The sequence below is a fragment of the Aspergillus candidus genome (assembly GCF_002847045.1).
Source record: "Aspergillus candidus strain CBS 102.13 unplaced genomic scaffold BDW47scaffold_2, whole genome shotgun sequence".
Taxonomy (NCBI): Eukaryota; Fungi; Ascomycota; class Eurotiomycetes; order Eurotiales; family Aspergillaceae; genus Aspergillus; species Aspergillus candidus.
This window is the reverse complement of record NW_020194007.1, coordinates 631,301-646,818: the sequence shown is the minus strand read 5'-3', so window position 1 is coordinate 646,818 and position 15,518 is coordinate 631,301. Positions and strand designations below refer to the sequence as shown.

General features: G+C 50.0%; 6 protein-coding genes across 6 annotated transcripts; 2 read left to right on the top strand and 4 right to left on the bottom strand.

Annotated features, from left to right (window-relative positions):
• Positions 1-795: 795 nt before the first annotated feature.
• On the bottom strand, positions 796-2,436 carry xanC (transcription factor xanC). Its single transcript, XM_024818602.1, has 4 exons — positions 2,317-2,436; positions 1,818-2,168; positions 1,272-1,763; positions 796-1,206 (listed from the first exon to the last, which is right to left on the bottom strand). The coding sequence occupies exons 2-4, from the start codon at positions 1,930-1,932 to the stop codon at positions 836-838; spliced, it is 978 nt and encodes a 325-aa protein (XP_024676282.1). The 5' UTR covers positions 1,933-2,168; positions 2,317-2,436; the 3' UTR covers positions 796-835.
• On the bottom strand, positions 2,067-2,899 carry BDW47DRAFT_26436 (uncharacterized protein). The gene is made up of 2 exons (XM_024818604.1): positions 2,516-2,899; positions 2,067-2,452 (listed from the first exon to the last, which is right to left on the bottom strand). The coding sequence occupies exons 1-2, from the start codon at positions 2,726-2,728 to the stop codon at positions 2,201-2,203; spliced, it is 465 nt and encodes a 154-aa protein (XP_024676281.1). The 5' UTR covers positions 2,729-2,899; the 3' UTR covers positions 2,067-2,200.
• Positions 2,900-4,468: 1,569 nt separating this feature from the next.
• Positions 4,469-5,501, top strand: BDW47DRAFT_26413 (DUF4149 domain-containing protein). The gene is made up of 3 exons (XM_024818603.1): positions 4,469-4,655; positions 4,710-4,971; positions 5,109-5,501. The coding sequence occupies exons 1-3, from the start codon at positions 4,569-4,571 to the stop codon at positions 5,279-5,281; spliced, it is 522 nt and encodes a 173-aa protein (XP_024676280.1). The 5' UTR covers positions 4,469-4,568; the 3' UTR covers positions 5,282-5,501.
• A 2,701-nt stretch (positions 5,502-8,202) lies between these two features.
• xanF (xanthocillin biosynthesis cluster protein xanF) lies at positions 8,203-9,056 on the bottom strand (the record flags this gene model as incomplete). The annotated part of the gene is made up of 3 exons (XM_024815760.1): positions 8,203-8,230; positions 8,315-8,921; positions 8,993-9,056. 3 exons carry the CDS (start codon positions 9,054-9,056, stop codon positions 8,203-8,205), a joined length of 699 nt encoding a protein of 232 aa, XP_024676279.1.
• Positions 9,057-9,473: 417 nt separating this feature from the next.
• On the top strand, positions 9,474-11,209 carry xanG (cytochrome P450 monooxygenase xanG; the record flags this gene model as incomplete). Its single annotated transcript, XM_024817320.1, has 4 exons — positions 9,474-10,100; positions 10,177-10,557; positions 10,620-11,090; positions 11,147-11,209. 4 exons carry the CDS (start codon positions 9,474-9,476, stop codon positions 11,207-11,209), a joined length of 1,542 nt encoding a protein of 513 aa, XP_024676278.1.
• A 129-nt stretch (positions 11,210-11,338) lies between these two features.
• Positions 11,339-13,206, bottom strand: BDW47DRAFT_98170 (general substrate transporter). Its single transcript, XM_024820583.1, has 4 exons — positions 12,574-13,206; positions 12,382-12,516; positions 11,959-12,332; positions 11,339-11,901 (listed from the first exon to the last, which is right to left on the bottom strand). Exons 1-4 carry the CDS (start codon positions 13,057-13,059, stop codon positions 11,409-11,411), a joined length of 1,488 nt encoding a protein of 495 aa, XP_024676277.1. The 5' UTR covers positions 13,060-13,206; the 3' UTR covers positions 11,339-11,408.
• Between the last annotated feature and the right edge of the window lie 2,312 nt (positions 13,207-15,518).

Here is a 15,518-nt window from a genome sequence, read left to right as displayed (position 1 = left end):
CCTGACGAGTACTAACCTACCGTTATTTATTGGACAAGGTATAGACATTACTGTCGTTAGGTACTACACCGAATGTAGAATATTTCAAAAAGTTCGCCACAAAACGTAGGGGATGCCTAGAACCCCTAAGGCATTTCTCTTGCAGCTTTATTGGCATTCAGCCAAGGCTCCTCGCTGAAAATGTAGGGTATCAGCTAGGTTTATAATATTGATGCCTCGACACCTACTAACTACTCCCCACCGACCAACGTCAATGCAATAAACTATGCGATATATCCAACGCAAGCAGAAAGATCCAAATATATTTTAATACCCTACAAAAAACCCACACCAGAAAGCAACAGCGACGCCAAATCTAATTCATGTAGGGAGCTGAGTCCTACAGATAAACAGTTAGGGCTAACTAGGGGGAAGCCTAACCCTCCCCGGTAAGATCTGCACCGTGGTCTACGACTTCTCTGAAGCCTCGCTTGCTTTTTTTTTTCTTCTAGTTTTTATCTTTTTCTTGCAGCGTGTTAAGCCACGGATGCTTGCATTAGTGGAGTGCTTCTATGAAGTATAGGAGTGCTGTTTATGGAATAGGGATGGCGCTTTGTGACCAAGGCATCCGGACTGATTCTACTGCCAGAGGTACTTGTTTCCCGACAAATTGTTGTCCACGCTAGATTTGAAGGATACTAGTGCCGAAGGTTAACCTCACCTCCCTTTTTGTCAGGCATCTATACCATATCGACCAACGCTCAATAAAAAGAGAAATAGTATAGCCAATTTATTATATTAACCGTATAGCTGTTTCAAACTCCAAAGTTCCCACCAAAAGTAGTATATATAGTAGTCATAGCATCGTCAGTTGATGACTCTCCATCCCGCCACCGCCCTGTCCACCGTGGACTGGACACATCGGGGATGTCCCGGCGCCCATCCAATCCATGCCCCCAACTGACCCCGGGGACCCCGGCATTGATCCGGATCCACACTGACAGGCCAACGGGTGCGAGCTTATCGGGTTCAAGGAGGCAATGACGGGGTCGATCGCGCTGGCCCCCGTTGCTGTTATTGCCGAGGACGGGGAGGGCCCTGTTGGTGGTGGGGGAGGGCCCATGCCGGCGGGTGGATGATGGCCGTTAGATTGAGGGAGAAGGATGATGGCTTTGGTGCGCGAGGCGCCTGGGCCGAGGGCTTGGATAATCTGGGGGAGAGTGGTTTCTAGATCGTGATTAGCGCTGCTTGTATCGTATGACGAACCGTAGCACTGGGATAGAGTAGCCCACCGACGTAGTACATATTTGATGGTGGGTACGATGCTTGAGAAGCCCACGGCTCAGGGTACATCGGAGAACTGAGGTCGGCTGGAGGATAACTCGCCGGCATGCTCACCGACAAGTCCGGGGTCATTGGACTGAAACGGGGCGAGAAGAAACTACTTCCCATAGAGGAGGATGCACTGGAGTCAATCTCACTTCCGGTGAAGTCGAAGAGCGAGGACGACGATGACTGTGACGAGAGGACAGGCATGGATCCCACGTTGGGCCCACATGATGAGCAAGCGGCGGAAGACAAGAGGTACGATGGACTGAGAGATGTGGCAGTTTCAGGGGACAGTGACGTGATGCCTCCGTCGACTTCATACGGAGACAATGCATGCCCCATCGGCGGGGCAGATGGGTTCGGGTTGTTCCAGCCATTCAGGCTGGCAGCCGCTCGTAGTTCAGTGGCAATGACTCGCTCTTGAAGCTTTGCAATGCGATCCCGGATCTTGCGACCTAAGATATCAACCAGTCAGTAAAGATTTCACACGGTGGATGGGCGGCACGAACGATGATTTCGTTGCGACAGGCGGTTCTGAAGTCTTCTCCGTTCGATGGGATCTTCTTGCTTCTGCGTGGCAGGTTCTGCGGAAGTCCGTTCTTCTTTGGGAGCATGGGCTCGCATCGTGGTGGCTATAGAGTGACGAGAGAGAACAAAGGGATTGATGGTAGAGGAGAGACTCGATCGCCGCCGCCTTTAAGTCTACAGCGAATATCTGCCCAAAGCTCCAAGGCCAGCAGACGTGCTTACAGCCAAGGCAAGACAGTGAGCGGGCAGTGCATCATGGTTCGATCTTAATGTGAAGAGCCGTTGGCCACCGAGTTGAGGGAACCAGTGAGGAAGAATCGAATACGACCAGGCTAGACAACGTCAACCTTATCTGTCGATAGCTTTATAGATGATCTCGGGCTCTCAGCTCTAAGATTCTGGCACGCTGGGAGGACCCGGATCCCGGCCACTGGCATCTCATTGGCCCTCGGTCAGAATCGCCAGAGCCTGTAGACTTACGAGGTAGTGCAATGGCTTCGGAGGGATCCCGGTCGGGCTTGATGGGGAACGGCTGTATTGCGGGGCATCGAACCATATTCCAATGCCCACGGTTGGCGCATCCTCGGATGGCCTCCACGACAGCTGTGCATTCCGACTGTAGATTGTAAAGCGTGTCAACTAGGGCATTATTCGTGGCTGATCATCTGGGCTGCGATACTCCACCGACCTGCAGCTCCTGGTGCCTGTTGAGCTTGGTTTGCAGCTGCCGCAACAGGCGTGAACAAAGATGGGCACGTAGGCGGCGTTTCGCACCACCCGGGAATTGTAGCCAGGGCCAACGATAGAAGGGAAAAATAAAATAAAACATAACAAAAATAAAAGTAACGCCAGAAGAACAAGGATCAAAATCAAAATAACAAAGAAAGCACATCAAACTCAATCAATAGACTAATAGATTAATGGTTTTCATCTCGGACCCGCAGCGACCATCGTGCCATGCCGAAGAGGGATAATGCCCACGGATGCCACCTCACTGATTCGCTCCATCTCGCTCTTCAGGGTCTAACATGGACGACCTCCCGTGGGACACTTCCCCTCAGCCAAGCAGGCTGTGGCACAAAAAGATCAGTTGTCTGGGCCAAGCCTCGGGAGGCAGTGGAAATGATGAGACAGTACTCTGGCCCGAGCGTTAGGGACAGTGACACCTGTACCATGGTCGCTGAAGACTCCCATGTTGCCCAAATGTGAAAACAGCTTATCCCTGCTAGACCACCATGGATGTAATTCTCGTGGCAATAACACTTCCGGCGTCCCTGGTAGAGAACCAAATTTCAAGAGATTGTTTGTTCACGAGGACTGACACACTATGCTGGCTAGGGGCAAGCTATTCGACGAGGAAGGCTCACTTGTTCCGACGGTGGGAGACTACAGGTAAGCCGGCGACGGAGTCGGGCTCGACCGATCAGGTCAAACCAAGGACGCGAACATGTCTCGAGTAAACCTAAAGCGTTCGGCGTCCGATGAGGAAGTGACAGAGCCAGATGACACTATGGGGCGCCAAAACACAAGACTGACGAATCCTACACAGAAATGGCGGGGGTGGGTAGGGGGCGACTGTCATGGTAAGACTATAATAGCAACGGTTACTTAATAGAGGTTGAAAAATTTCGGTCCACGTTCATCAATAAAATTAGCAAGCGCGAAAACCGTGGTCAACCCTAGACGCCTGGACCGTGCAGTATTGGATATGGGATGCCCGATCCAGCTCCGGCTGAATAGCCTTATGGAGGACTCCGGGCTCCCTATGACTCCCAGCGTTGAGGATCAGCCGATATTGGTGAAGATTTACCCAAGGGCCGTGCTGATCTGCCGTCAGCATTGGAACGTGGTTGAGTCGGTGGCCTGGATGACAATTGACCAGTCAATCATTGTGGCGCGGGAGAAGGTGAGGACGTGTTTTGACCTCCAGTGACGAATTCGTTAGCTGGGACAACTTGGGTGGTCAGATCCATTTGGAGAAAGATGGCGTTTCCCCTGGTCGGTAGTTGACCAGGATTGTCTCCGATGGTCATGATTCGTTATTGACAGGAGCAAAAAGCGAAGTGGCGTGCTGAAAAGTGGATGTGTTACTCTGAAAAAGAAAATGCATTTACTGAAGAGAAGTGGAAAAAAAATGAAGAATCCATGGGAGGATGGGAGAGTTCGAGATTGGAGGAGAGAGAGATGAAGAAACGAAGAGAAATAATTGACAAACAATGAAGAAGAAGAGAAAGAAAGGCGGCGATCCCGTGACAAGGGTAGGTCGGTTGAAGTTTGTTTACTGTTTACTCTTCATCTTCAATCTACTTCACTCTCTCCAAGCCATTCGGGGATACATGCTGTGCAGAATTGACAAAGTACGTTCCAAATATACCCAAGGGTTAGATAGAACCGTTGCATTGCATTCCATTCGACTCTATACAGCGTGTTTATCAGGGCTGACAGACTACCAGTCAAACCGAAAACCATTGAACCCCTCAGAAAGCATAGTGGGATTACCAGGTTCGGAATATGTAACCAGAGGCGTCTAGGTGTATCGGATTTAACCCGCTGATGTCAGTCAGGCAGACTGAATTTCTTTGTCCTCGTGTTGGACCAGAATTGACCTCGTCCTCATCGTTCTTCTCCTCCCCTCTGTTCTATCTCTCTACCCCTATTTCTTCATCTACATCGGCTCCTATCGAGAAAAGAGAAATCCAAAGGAAAAATTGAAAGAAAAGACAAGATAAAAAATGGACTCTGTGCTCTCAACTGTCACCAATCTTCTCCCCTACCATCTCCTCTCCTATGGCGCTCTCCTGGGCACTGAGCTCTTCCAGGTACAACCCCAATATCACCCACCATAGACCACCCTGAAACTCAAATCTTCCCAGAGCTTCGTCAATACCAAAGTCTGCTATCGCGCCCTCCCAATGTGCGAGTTCCTCGCCCTCCAGAAACAAATCTTCCCCGCATATTTCAAATGTCAGGTGGGCCTCGTGATTCTTACCGCGGTAACCCGGCCACCGCGGAGCATTCTGTCGCTAGGTTGGGATACAGTACCGCTGGCCATTGTGGGCGTGACAGGGGCTCTGAACTGGTTCGTCTTCGGGCCGAAGACCACGACGGCCGCGGTCGTGCGGAGAAGCATGCAGGGTGAGCTACGATGTCTTTTCTCGTCACCTTCCCCCCTTTACCTCTCTTTTTAGTGCGACAGCGACAACTGTTCTGTTCGTCGGAGGTTGATGGGAAAAGGGATCTGTTTCGATCAAAACCAGACTGACCCGGTGTAGAGCAAGCCAGCAATGAGGATAACCCTGCGCCGACAGACCCGGCGAAGATGCACCGGGCCAATCGAAATTTTGGGCGCAACCACGCCATGGCCATCCATCTGAATGCCATCTCCATGGTTGCGACAGTGTGGTACGGGTTCTCGTTGGCATCGAGCATCTTGGCGAGGATGTAAGGGATGAGGTTGTGGAGGCCCAGACTGTTATCAGAAGGCCTATCTTTGCCTGAGTCTATGGTGTATTAGTCTATGATGTATTGGGCAGATGATTAGGGAAAGGGTGCTATGGCTTGGACTAGGTACCACAGATACGTGGCAGGGTCGTGGTGTTTCAAATGGAATCTGCCGGTTGGGATCACAACCATGATCTACTCACCCATGGGGGGATTAACTTTGGTTATCGGTATTTATCTCCTCTTGAATATCACTACAGACCAGATGATCAGCTTGACCTGTCGATAGTAGACCGGATCTACATATCCGTCAATACCATATCCGTATACAAGGGTCAGACTGCGTAAGCCTCCTCCATCATGACCCATTGTAGCGCCTCACGCTGCAAACGTTTTAGGTCCTCGCATCGTGTCTCTTGTAGCACCAAAGGTTCTAGAACGAGGCCACTCAAACCAAGTCTTACCATATTGAAACCCCTCGCCTACCTAGCCCACTCCTACAGAGCGAGAATCCAGAAGAACCGAAACCCGATATACTTTCGTAACCGTGCAACACAGAGCACAGACTGCAGGGAAACAACAGCCTCTACGGTGCCAACACGACTACCCCCAGCTTTATTGCCCAATCTGCCTTCAGGCTCTAGTGGAGGCAGGAGGGGCACGCCATCCGTCCCTTGGAACTACTCCATACTGAGACATGCACTGCTATCAATATGGCAAGACCGTCTAGACATTCAGCACAGGGGCGTACCCCTCCCCGCACATATCCATCAAGACCAAGGGAAATCAGACAGTTCAAAAGTACCCTCGGAACAATCCCTCAAAATCAAGCATACACGGTAACCTCCGGCCGAATCACTATGATTTCCCCACAAGCAGATCAATCTAGGATATCCTGGACTGCCGGACAGAATATACCGAGATTTTTTAGGAAAAGAAAAGAAGGAAACAAAGGATGGAAGGAAGTAAGTAAGAAACTGTCGGAGACCGGTGTGAGCTTGCCTCGCCAGGATGACCTGATAACGACGGAGTACAGAGGTAGGTAGGTAATGGCATGTCTCACCGCGCCTGTTTAACGAGTCCGAAGACCCGTGAGGGGTTAACCTGGTAGAGAGGTATAGATTTCTATTAACTTCGGAATTCGCGCTTCCATTACTTCCTGCGATGATGGGTTTCTGGGTTTCGAAATTTGCGGAGAATATCGCAGTCTTGGCTATTATTGCGTACGGTAGGTAGATATTAGGTTATGCATTATCATGCGAAGCTGTTGCAGGTTATATGATATGTGAGTACCTACAAGTATCTACAACGGCTTGGATTATGATCAATTCTTGTCGCGATAATAGACATGGATGCTTCGAGGGAGTAGGTACTTTTTCTTCTAAATACACTACGTGATTCTGTTTCTTTAGATAGTTTAAGCTATAGAATAACACGGAATTTGAAAACTTTCAGGAATATACATCAATAACAAATCATCTACGACACTCCCCCCAGCCCAAATCTAGGCCCAGACCACAGCCAACAGGGGAACATGCTCAAAGGCGAGCAATACAAAGTCATATAATCCCACACAAAGCATCATGCACAAATTGTTCTACCCCGCTGATAATGCCGTGATACAGCCCATTGTATATCCCCCACGACCATTGTCTCCAGGACTTCCGAGAGCCGAGCAACAGGGAGACCCCGGGTGAATCTCCGGATCCGATGCCATCCCTACTGACGTCAATAGATGACCCGCATCGTATTCCAAGAGACCACTACGCTGTTACAGTGACACGAGCCATCGTATCCTGAGACAAGATGGTGTGTGTTGGCTTCCCCTGTCAGCGGGTGCTCGTCTCAGGAACTATTACTGGTATGTTGGGGGAGATTATCCGCGTCGGGTATTGTAGGTGATTCAAATTATGGATTTCAGATTCTTCTGAGCTTAGATGGAAGCAATGGGGAATTATGGGCTTAATCCCGACCTGTGGTCCGGGTATCAATGGGGGAAGGATGACACCGGGGTTGGGATTTGAAATACCATCTAGTGAATCAAGATTTGGGGAAGAAGAGACAGGATGGTGTGTCTTGCCATAGTTTCTGGGGATCCAAATTGAATACTGTGAGAGAGGTACCCTGAGATATTTAGTAATTGCCAATTGAGAATCCAATGGAATATGTACAATATATCAAAACGGCTGCGATCAAGTAGTATCATTTGACTGAGGAATATCCTTCCAAATTAGTGTCTTGCACTGGGTCAGTAACAACAATACGGATGTCGGCTGTCCATCATGTAGGTAACTCTAGGAAAAAATAGGCATTGAGTAGTTCTGTGCTTAGTGGATTTGTTTTTCTTCCATCGGAGTATGAGTCTGAAAATCATGGGATGTTTTTGGATGCCTGCGATGCTTCATGTGGACCAGGGTGGACGACACCTGCTGGAATACGAACATAGTGTGCTCATCAGACACTATACAAGGAAAGATAGAAACTAAAATCCGAATCTTTCATTTCTGCAGGCAGCAGGTCATTATCCAGAAGAGCACCATAAGATACCTTAGGTATATGCTGCTGATCAGATCCGGCCACTCCGATGTACCGGGATTGACTCTTTGAATAAGCTGACTGAAGACTTCTTCTGATAGACGATTCGTTCTGCTTTCGGGATCTACTGCCGGAATTACGTGATGGCAGCTCAAGAGTCGCACAAGCCGGGCTGTTTTCCAGGCCGGTTGACGAGTGGGAAGAACAATGAGATTGTTGCCCAACGACCTTGTCCAGATGATTGGAAGAAGTTGTAATAGAGGTTGTAATCCTTGTTCATTCGGTGACAGATATACTATCATAAAACGGGGTGATATATAAATCAATAGACAAACTATCAAGTTTCATCCGGGTAGCTACAATTGACGCCTCAAACCGACCGGCATGATTTCAAACCTTGGGTGCAAACTGCAGTTCTCTATAGAAACGAATCAGTACAAGCCATTATGATACACAATAACAAAACAAGAGACCAAAACAACAAATCCAAGGAAGAACATACCGTTTGTGCTGCATCCCCCCGGCAGTCAACATCCCAGTCGCAATAAACTTGGGAACTCCCGGCGGGAAGATCGCTCTCTCCTTAGGCTCCAAGCTTCGCAGTAAATACACCGCAGTCCATAGATGTCCGTATGTCTTGACGTCTGCCTTGCGCCGCTCCTCCTGCTTCTTCTGCAGAGCTTGAATCTTCTCCAGCGGGACCTGGCGTCCAAGCTCGTTGACCAAAACTTCCTCCTCGCCGAACTGCTTATTGAGAGTATTATACAAGTCTGTAAATCCGTCCGCTACCTGCGCTCTGATGCTGTCGTCGATGGACCCGCTGGATGGGTCAAAACTGGACAGGAGTTCACGTAGACCGACGATCTGCGCCCTAGGCTGCTCATGCGCGACGATGTAGGGCGTAAACCGGTTATCATGATCGGCGAACATGGGGAACCAGAGTTCGTCGGACGAAATGATCTGGTCGAGCGTAACGTGGAGCGTATATTTGGCGTATGTGATATAGGGTTCGATCTCGGCCACGGAGAGATTCCGCATGTGTTCGGCACAGGTGATGAGATTACGGCGTATCACGTTGTGGATGACGAAAAAACCAAGGGACCCGGTGACTGTGAGTAGATTGAGTTAATGTCCGGGCAGATAGACGAGGAAGAAGAATATGTCTTCTACTGGTACTCACTATAAGGGTCCTTGAGGTCGAGTTCGTCCGCGGAGAGACGGTCTTTGTGGAGATTGAGAGCCATGGTTGCTTGGTTTCTGCTGATTCAACAGGATTACAAGAAGATATGGCTTCTGTTATATATTGCCATCATTGAAATGAATACTCAAGGATCGTCGAATAGAGTGTCTTATTCATGACTGACAAACAAGTGTACTTGACCACTTTAGCCTCCTGCGGGTTGACAAAGCTGACTCGGTCTGCGTCACCATAGTCAGCTTCAGACGACTGCAAGCCCCACGCGTTGGTCGGTGCTAATTATTATCAGTCAATGGCTCGATCTATTGGACACTCTTGAGTGGATGTTTGAGTTTATCGGATTTCTGTGAAAACTCGGTGCTATTACTTCGAATCATGGTTCGCGTACTCGACCTCTATATATACTGCTATCGGCATCACCCATTACACGGCTGTACACAGCAGCCTTTGCAACACAAACGAAATGTTGGCAAACATTGAAGAGATAACACGGACAATGAACCTCCCAAACCCACTCCTCCTGATTCCTTGCGCCGTGATCTTCCTCCTATGGTACTACCTCCACGTCCCCTGGAACCTGCCTAACCTCCCCAGAATCCCCTTCTACGTCTCCATAATCGGCCTATGGTCGTCAATGGGCCAAGACGAGATCTACGAGCGCTGGCTACGCAAACCCCTTGAATCCCACGGTGCCGTCCTTATCTGGTTTGCTGGACGCTGGAGTATCCTGGTCACCAAGCCTGAGTGGCTCACCGACATGTTCCGCAACGAGGATCTCTACGCAAAAGCGGGCTCGCAGAAGAAGATCCCGTGGAGTGTGATTGCCACCCTCGTGGGGGATAACATTATCAATGCGCATGGGGAGGATTGGAAGTTGTACACGGCGATTATGAAGCCCGGGCTGCAGAAGAGGCAGTTTGATGTGCAGCCCTTGGTAAGAAAGTCGAAGCGGTTCGTGGATAAGCTGGTGGAGGAGCAGAGAATATGCTCTGCTGATGGGTGTAGCGGGAAAGGGATTGTCGCGAATCATTACGTGCAACAGTGGGCGGTTGATGTGATGGGGGTCAGCTTTCTGGATTTGGATTTGCAGGTATCGTATCCTTTTGCCCCTTTATTTTACTCGTTATTGCTGTTCCCTTCTCCACGATAAAGTACTGATTTTATAGGCCTTAGAGAAACCTCTGAATGCAGTCCGCCTTGAATCCATTCAATCCGTCATAAAAGGCATCCTCTTTCGTCCGCTGTTCTTCAACTTCCCCGACCTCGACCGCTTCCCATGGCTGTTCAACTCTCGCAAATTCGCCTTTCACATCATGCATGAGTTTGGGGACCGCCTAGTAGATGCCGTGCACAACAAAATTGACTCCAAAGATTATAAACCACCTGGTGACGACGAAATGGTCGTTCATATGCTGATGCGGGCCCGTCGTGAGGGCCGCCTGACGGAGAAGCAATACCGCGATAACCTGAAGATCGTGTTCTTGACAGCGCATGAGAACGCACAGCAGTTAGTGAATTCGATGTTTTGGCAACTGGGGACCTTACCTGTGTGTATATTCGATTCAGGGCTGCGATGAATGATAATGAGGAGTAACTAACGGTGGAAAAGGACGCCCAGCAGAAACTTCGTGACGAAATTCGGTCCGCAAACTGCACCCACGAAGCCCTTACCGACCTCCCCTATCTGACGGCCACCATCTACGAGCTCCTACGCCTCTACCCTCCCGTGTCGCAGCTTATCAACCGTGTCACCCTCCGCGATGCCCAGCTAGGAGGCAAGGTTGCGATTCCAAAGGGCACATTTGTCGGATGGAACGCCTACGGCGTGCACATCAACCCAGCCATCTGGGGTCCCGATGCGATGGAGTTTCGACCCGAGCGATGGGGAACCACCGTTAACGAGATGCATGCTCGGTTTAGGCGGGATACTGTGCGAGGCACGTATATCCCATTCAACGCGCATTCGAGAAAATGTCTGGGGCAGGGGTTCGTCCTGTTGCAAATGAGGGTTCTTCTAGCGGAGTTGGTCGGACGGGTCAAATGGCGAGTTGAAGAGGGATATCAGTTGAAGATGACGCCAGTGAGTGTTCTTCTTTCTCAATTTGATACTTAGTGTGTTTGCTAATTCCACTATAGGGCGGGATCATGGCACCCTTGGGATGTAAGGTCGTGTTGGAGGAGGTGGAGAAGTCAGCTTGATATGTATGATGTGATGTGATGCATATACGCTTGCAGTTCTTGATCTGGGATTATTGGGTGGTGATTTGTAGAATTATTCATTATTCAATTTAGAATTGAGTTGGTGCCTGGGATTTCTTCCTGAGACCCGTGCCTTATACTCCAGGTATAAAACCGGTCACTTCTTCTCTCTCTGTATTCCCACTACTGACAAAATGCTCTACACTCCATCTTTCTCCACCTCCTTGGACACATGTACATTCACCTGACCCACCCGAGCAAACTCCCGAATCGGCATACCATGCAAGAACAAGTGGTCCATCTCCTCCAGCGACTTGCCCTTACACTCCGGCACGCAGAACCAAGTAAACATGGCCGCACAGATCGCGAAAATGCCGAACAAAAACCCCACTTGTGACCCAGGTTGCGTCCGCCCGTCCAAAGCACGTGGCACGCTGAGCGAGATGGCACATTGGATGAGAATGCTGAAGATGGCTCCAACCGCGTACGTGACGTCGCGCAGCCGCGTGGTAGGCACCTCCGCTGCCACAACGTGGGACAACGGCCCCCAGCCGATCTGGTACCCAACCCCAAAAACAGCCACCATGGCCATCGTGGCGGATGAGACGGCGGGAGAGGTGTCGGTTGTACCAAGGCCGCCCAGGGTGAAGAGAGAGCCGGCTTGGATGATGGCACTGACAAACATTAGGGGCCTAAAGTACCATGATCAGTTGCTTGGACTCGAATAGCGACGGGATATGAAGGCATACACTCGACCGACGGTATCTGACAGCAACATCGCAACGAGGCTGACAAAAATGTTGATCGCGGAGTAGATACACGTCATCGAAAACGGGTTCACAGTATCTATGGTCCGTACAAAGGCCGTCCCGTACTGTGACACGAAGCTGTCTCCTGTGACCTGCATGAAGATGTTGACTCCGATAGTGATGAGCGTGCGCTGCATGTGACTGCCTCGGAAGATCTCGCGGAAACTGCCCTGGTCAGTCGTAATGTCGATGGTATCACACAGCTGTTGAAACTCCTGTTCTATTTCATCGTCGGTGAAACGGCCTTGACGCAGTTTCTGCAGGGACTGGCGGGCTTCCTCAGGACGGGCATTTATTAGGAGGAGTCGAGGAGACTGGCTAGTGTTAGCATGGAATTCGCAGACCTCGCTTTCCGGAACACACCTCTGGAATGAGCCAACCTAGGCAGAAAACGAGACCCGGAATCACGTAGAGCAATCCTAGCGGGACTCTCCACGAGGGATTGCCTTCAATCTCACGACTCGCACGGCAGATGAGAGACATGGTAAGTTGTCCCACCTGTCATATTTAGCTGATTTAACCCTCCACAGCCAGCAATATTCAGCGAAAACCTACCAGCAATCCCGTATGATATGTTCCAACGACGAACCCACGCACCTGGGCCGGCACCAACTCCGCATGAAGCACGGGCACAACTGCGAGTTCAATCCCCACGGAGATATAGATAATCATACGGCCGAACAAAATCTGAAGTTGGCTCTGAGCAGTCACGAGAAGAGACACTCCAAAAAATGCCCAAAGACACATGACGAACAAGCTTGCGCGACGTCCAAACCGTCTACTGAGTAAGCTTCCCTGCATCAGACCAAAAGCGAGGCCAACATAGGGAAGCCCGTTGAGAAGGTCCATGAAGTCCGACCCAAGACGATGGGCCTCCCCCTCGGCAGAGTACGCGCCAAACGTGTGAGTGAATGCGGGCATTTCCTGTGTGGAGGTGAAGGCAGCCTGCTCCAGTCCCAGATTCACCTGCGACAACGCGGTGATGCCGCAAGCAACAAGAAGCCGGCCATTGAAGGCACCTGAGATATGAGCGATCTTCATTGTGCCGTCTTGACAAAATAGAGAGTACGCATCTCTTTGGGAAACGGGGAAAGAAGCTTGTTATCTACATCCCTGGGAGAAAACAGTCACAGAAGCCCCTACATTGACCGCTATATGTTGCATGCCATTACGCAGCCCATATGCTGCTTTTCTCTCCTCAGTGGCTACGGTTGAGCCGATTGATTGCCTCGATCTTCTTCCGTCCCGCGCTTCCAACGCATGGGCGTATATCGCTCGCCCAATGCGGCGAGTGGCTGAACTAATGGCTACCTGCAGAGACAGGATGCATAATTTTGGCAACGGTTGACGGAATTCTCCTTTCTGACAAGCTCTCCCTCAATTTGCTTGCAAGACTCTCGGGTGGTCTGCTGCACCGGCTCATCCTGGAAACAAGCTCAGACCGGCTTTTCTCATCGGATTACGAGGTTTTCGTTTGCCGTAGGTGAGACATGATGGGGACGGTTTTGCATGTAGGGTCTTACATATTTTCCTCAACATTAGATATGTCATTTTTTGCCCCCGAGACTGCAGTTGCCCCCGCTCTTCACTGCGCCCCGGCGAATGTGTCTGTTCATGTCCGTTTTTGAAATGGCTGTCGTTTGGGATGCCCCCTCCATATCCCATTATAGATCCCACTCATCAAGCCAATGGGCTAGTCCGACTATACTAAGCCGAGAGGTTATACTACAAATAACTTGTACAGTGGTTTGAGTCTTACCGGAAATACAATCTCAGCCACAAGTAACCACCTCACCCCGTTTACGAATATTGACCCGGAATTATTCATCCCTTTATTATTTCAAAAAGTACCAAGTAATAAACCAACGAAACATGCTGAGTATCTGCATTCAGTAACGGCCGTTCTGTACACCATGTGAGGTGGGTGACCGTATTCCTATCCCACCAGATGATTGATCGGCTAATAAGAAGAGAGGGGTGAGGAGATCAAATAATATTGGAATAAAGAAGGACATTTAATGACATGGCCCTTCCTAGGGGTTATCTAGTTATCCCATTAGAAGGAGCAGCAGCAGCATCACCCTCATCCCCTGCAGGTACATTGAATTTGGCCCTCAGACGCTCGATAGCTACCCCCGACGGCGTGGACCTCAGATCTCTCAGGTCACGCCCACCTCCACCGCTAGACTCGTCTAATCAAGACCCGTTTCGGGTCATTGGGGCAAATCGCATAGTCGAGGCGTTTCATATAGAGAGCGTTGACAGCTTCTCCACGCCAGTAGTCACTAGCCCTCGCATCAAAAGTATGACAGAAGCCGCCAGGCGTTTACACCATATTATCGCACATACTTGCCGTAATACTTGGATTCAGAATTGATTCAATGTCGCCAACAACGGCGAAAGAGCATGTACTAGTTGCGAGTCGTTACAGATTGGCATGTTTCATGGAAATCCACCGGAGACGATGAGCATCCAGTCTGGATGGTCATGCTTCAAATCTTATTTGCACAGGGCTCTTAAGAGATGCATGTCAGATAAGCAACTCACCTGGGCTCCGCAAATCAAACTTATGCAACACCATGCTACCCAGACTAAAGGCTCCAGTGCTTAGAGCATGCGTCTATCCGCATACGCTGGGTCCCTGTGCGAAAGGCTCAGCCAAAAACACCAACACCGCACCCGATATTCTTGCCTTCCCAATCCACCCCACCTGCGCTCTAAAGGCATTCCATAAATTACAGAAGCAGTTGCTGCTGTGGATCCAAGCTGGGCAAATAGTAGGCTATCATGACAGAATGCCCCGCGTCAAAGCCAGCAGGGTCTTCGGACATGAAGTAGCCTTGTTTCGTTTTTAGGCCACTATTTCACTGTGGATGAGAAACGAGTCTACTCCGTATCTGGGCTTAGGAACCCGGCTATGACCGTCCTTCCTGTTAGCCATAACGGAAGCCTCATCGCCATGTCCACCACCACAATTGATTGAGGAGGGGTCGGAGATTCACCTATTGGCGAGGGTTCGGGTGAGCACGCCAACTTTCATATTTGCACAATGGTGTTCACTATCTTCATCCAAAGTACAAGGTACAATGTAGCGTATGACTCGGGCAGTGTAGAAGGACCGCCAGGGAGGAGGGCAAGAAGCCAGGAAAGAGCCACGGGTGACAGTGCCGTCGATACTGGCGTAATGCTCTCTCACGTTATATATAAAAAGCCGCTATTGAACACCTCGATATACCCCACAACACCGGCAAGGAAATGACTTTCTTCGGAGGCAATACTGGGAACTGTACTCTATAGATCGGGCAATCGTGGAGGTACATTAGGCACAATGAGACAGACCCTCGGTTATGAACTCTTGACTCGAACGAGTCAGCTACGATGGTCAGTTCACCATGGTCAGACAAAGTCTCAGTGATAATATGTGCATGCTGCATGCTAATTTGACCTTATCTTCACTGGAAACTCGCCTCAGGTCACTGCTTCCCTTCTAAGCTCCAACA

What these genes read in the sequence shown, in the direction of transcription:
- BDW47DRAFT_26413 (XM_024818603.1), top strand. Translation starts at nt 4,569, where the DNA reads ATGGACTCTGTGCTCTCAACTGTCACCAATCTTCTCCCCTACCATCTC. An exon ending in TGGGCACTGAGCTCTTCCAG is followed by an intron (nt 4,656 to 4,709) that starts GTACAACCCCAA and finishes AAATCTTCCCAG; the next exon opens with AGCTTCGTCAATACCAAAGT. An exon ending in CGTGCGGAGAAGCATGCAGG is followed by an intron (nt 4,972 to 5,108) that starts GTGAGCTACGAT and finishes GACCCGGTGTAG; the next exon opens with AGCAAGCCAGCAATGAGGAT.
- BDW47DRAFT_26436 (XM_024818604.1), bottom strand. Translation starts at nt 2,728, where the DNA reads ATGTGCTTTCTTTGTTATTTTGATTTTGATCCTTGTTCTTCTGGCGTT. An exon ending in AGGAGCTGCAGGTCGGTGGA is followed by an intron (nt 2,453 to 2,515) that starts GTATCGCAGCCC and finishes TACAATCTACAG; the next exon opens with TCGGAATGCACAGCTGTCGT.
- xanC (XM_024818602.1), bottom strand. Translation starts at nt 1,932, where the DNA reads ATGCGAGCCCATGCTCCCAAAGAAGAACGGACTTCCGCAGAACCTGCC. An exon ending in CCTGTCGCAACGAAATCATC is followed by an intron (nt 1,764 to 1,817) that starts GTTCGTGCCGCC and finishes TTGATATCTTAG; the next exon opens with GTCGCAAGATCCGGGATCGC. An exon ending in ATCAAATATGTACTACGTCG is followed by an intron (nt 1,207 to 1,271) that starts GTGGGCTACTCT and finishes ATCACGATCTAG; the next exon opens with AAACCACTCTCCCCCAGATT.
- BDW47DRAFT_98170 (XM_024820583.1), bottom strand. Translation starts at nt 13,059, where the DNA reads ATGAAGATCGCTCATATCTCAGGTGCCTTCAATGGCCGGCTTCTTGTT. An exon ending in CATATCATACGGGATTGCTG is followed by an intron (nt 12,517 to 12,573) that starts GTAGGTTTTCGC and finishes TAAATATGACAG; the next exon opens with GTGGGACAACTTACCATGTC. An exon ending in TCAGATACCGTCGGTCGAGT is followed by an intron (nt 11,902 to 11,958) that starts GTATGCCTTCAT and finishes ATGGTACTTTAG; the next exon opens with GCCCCTAATGTTTGTCAGTG.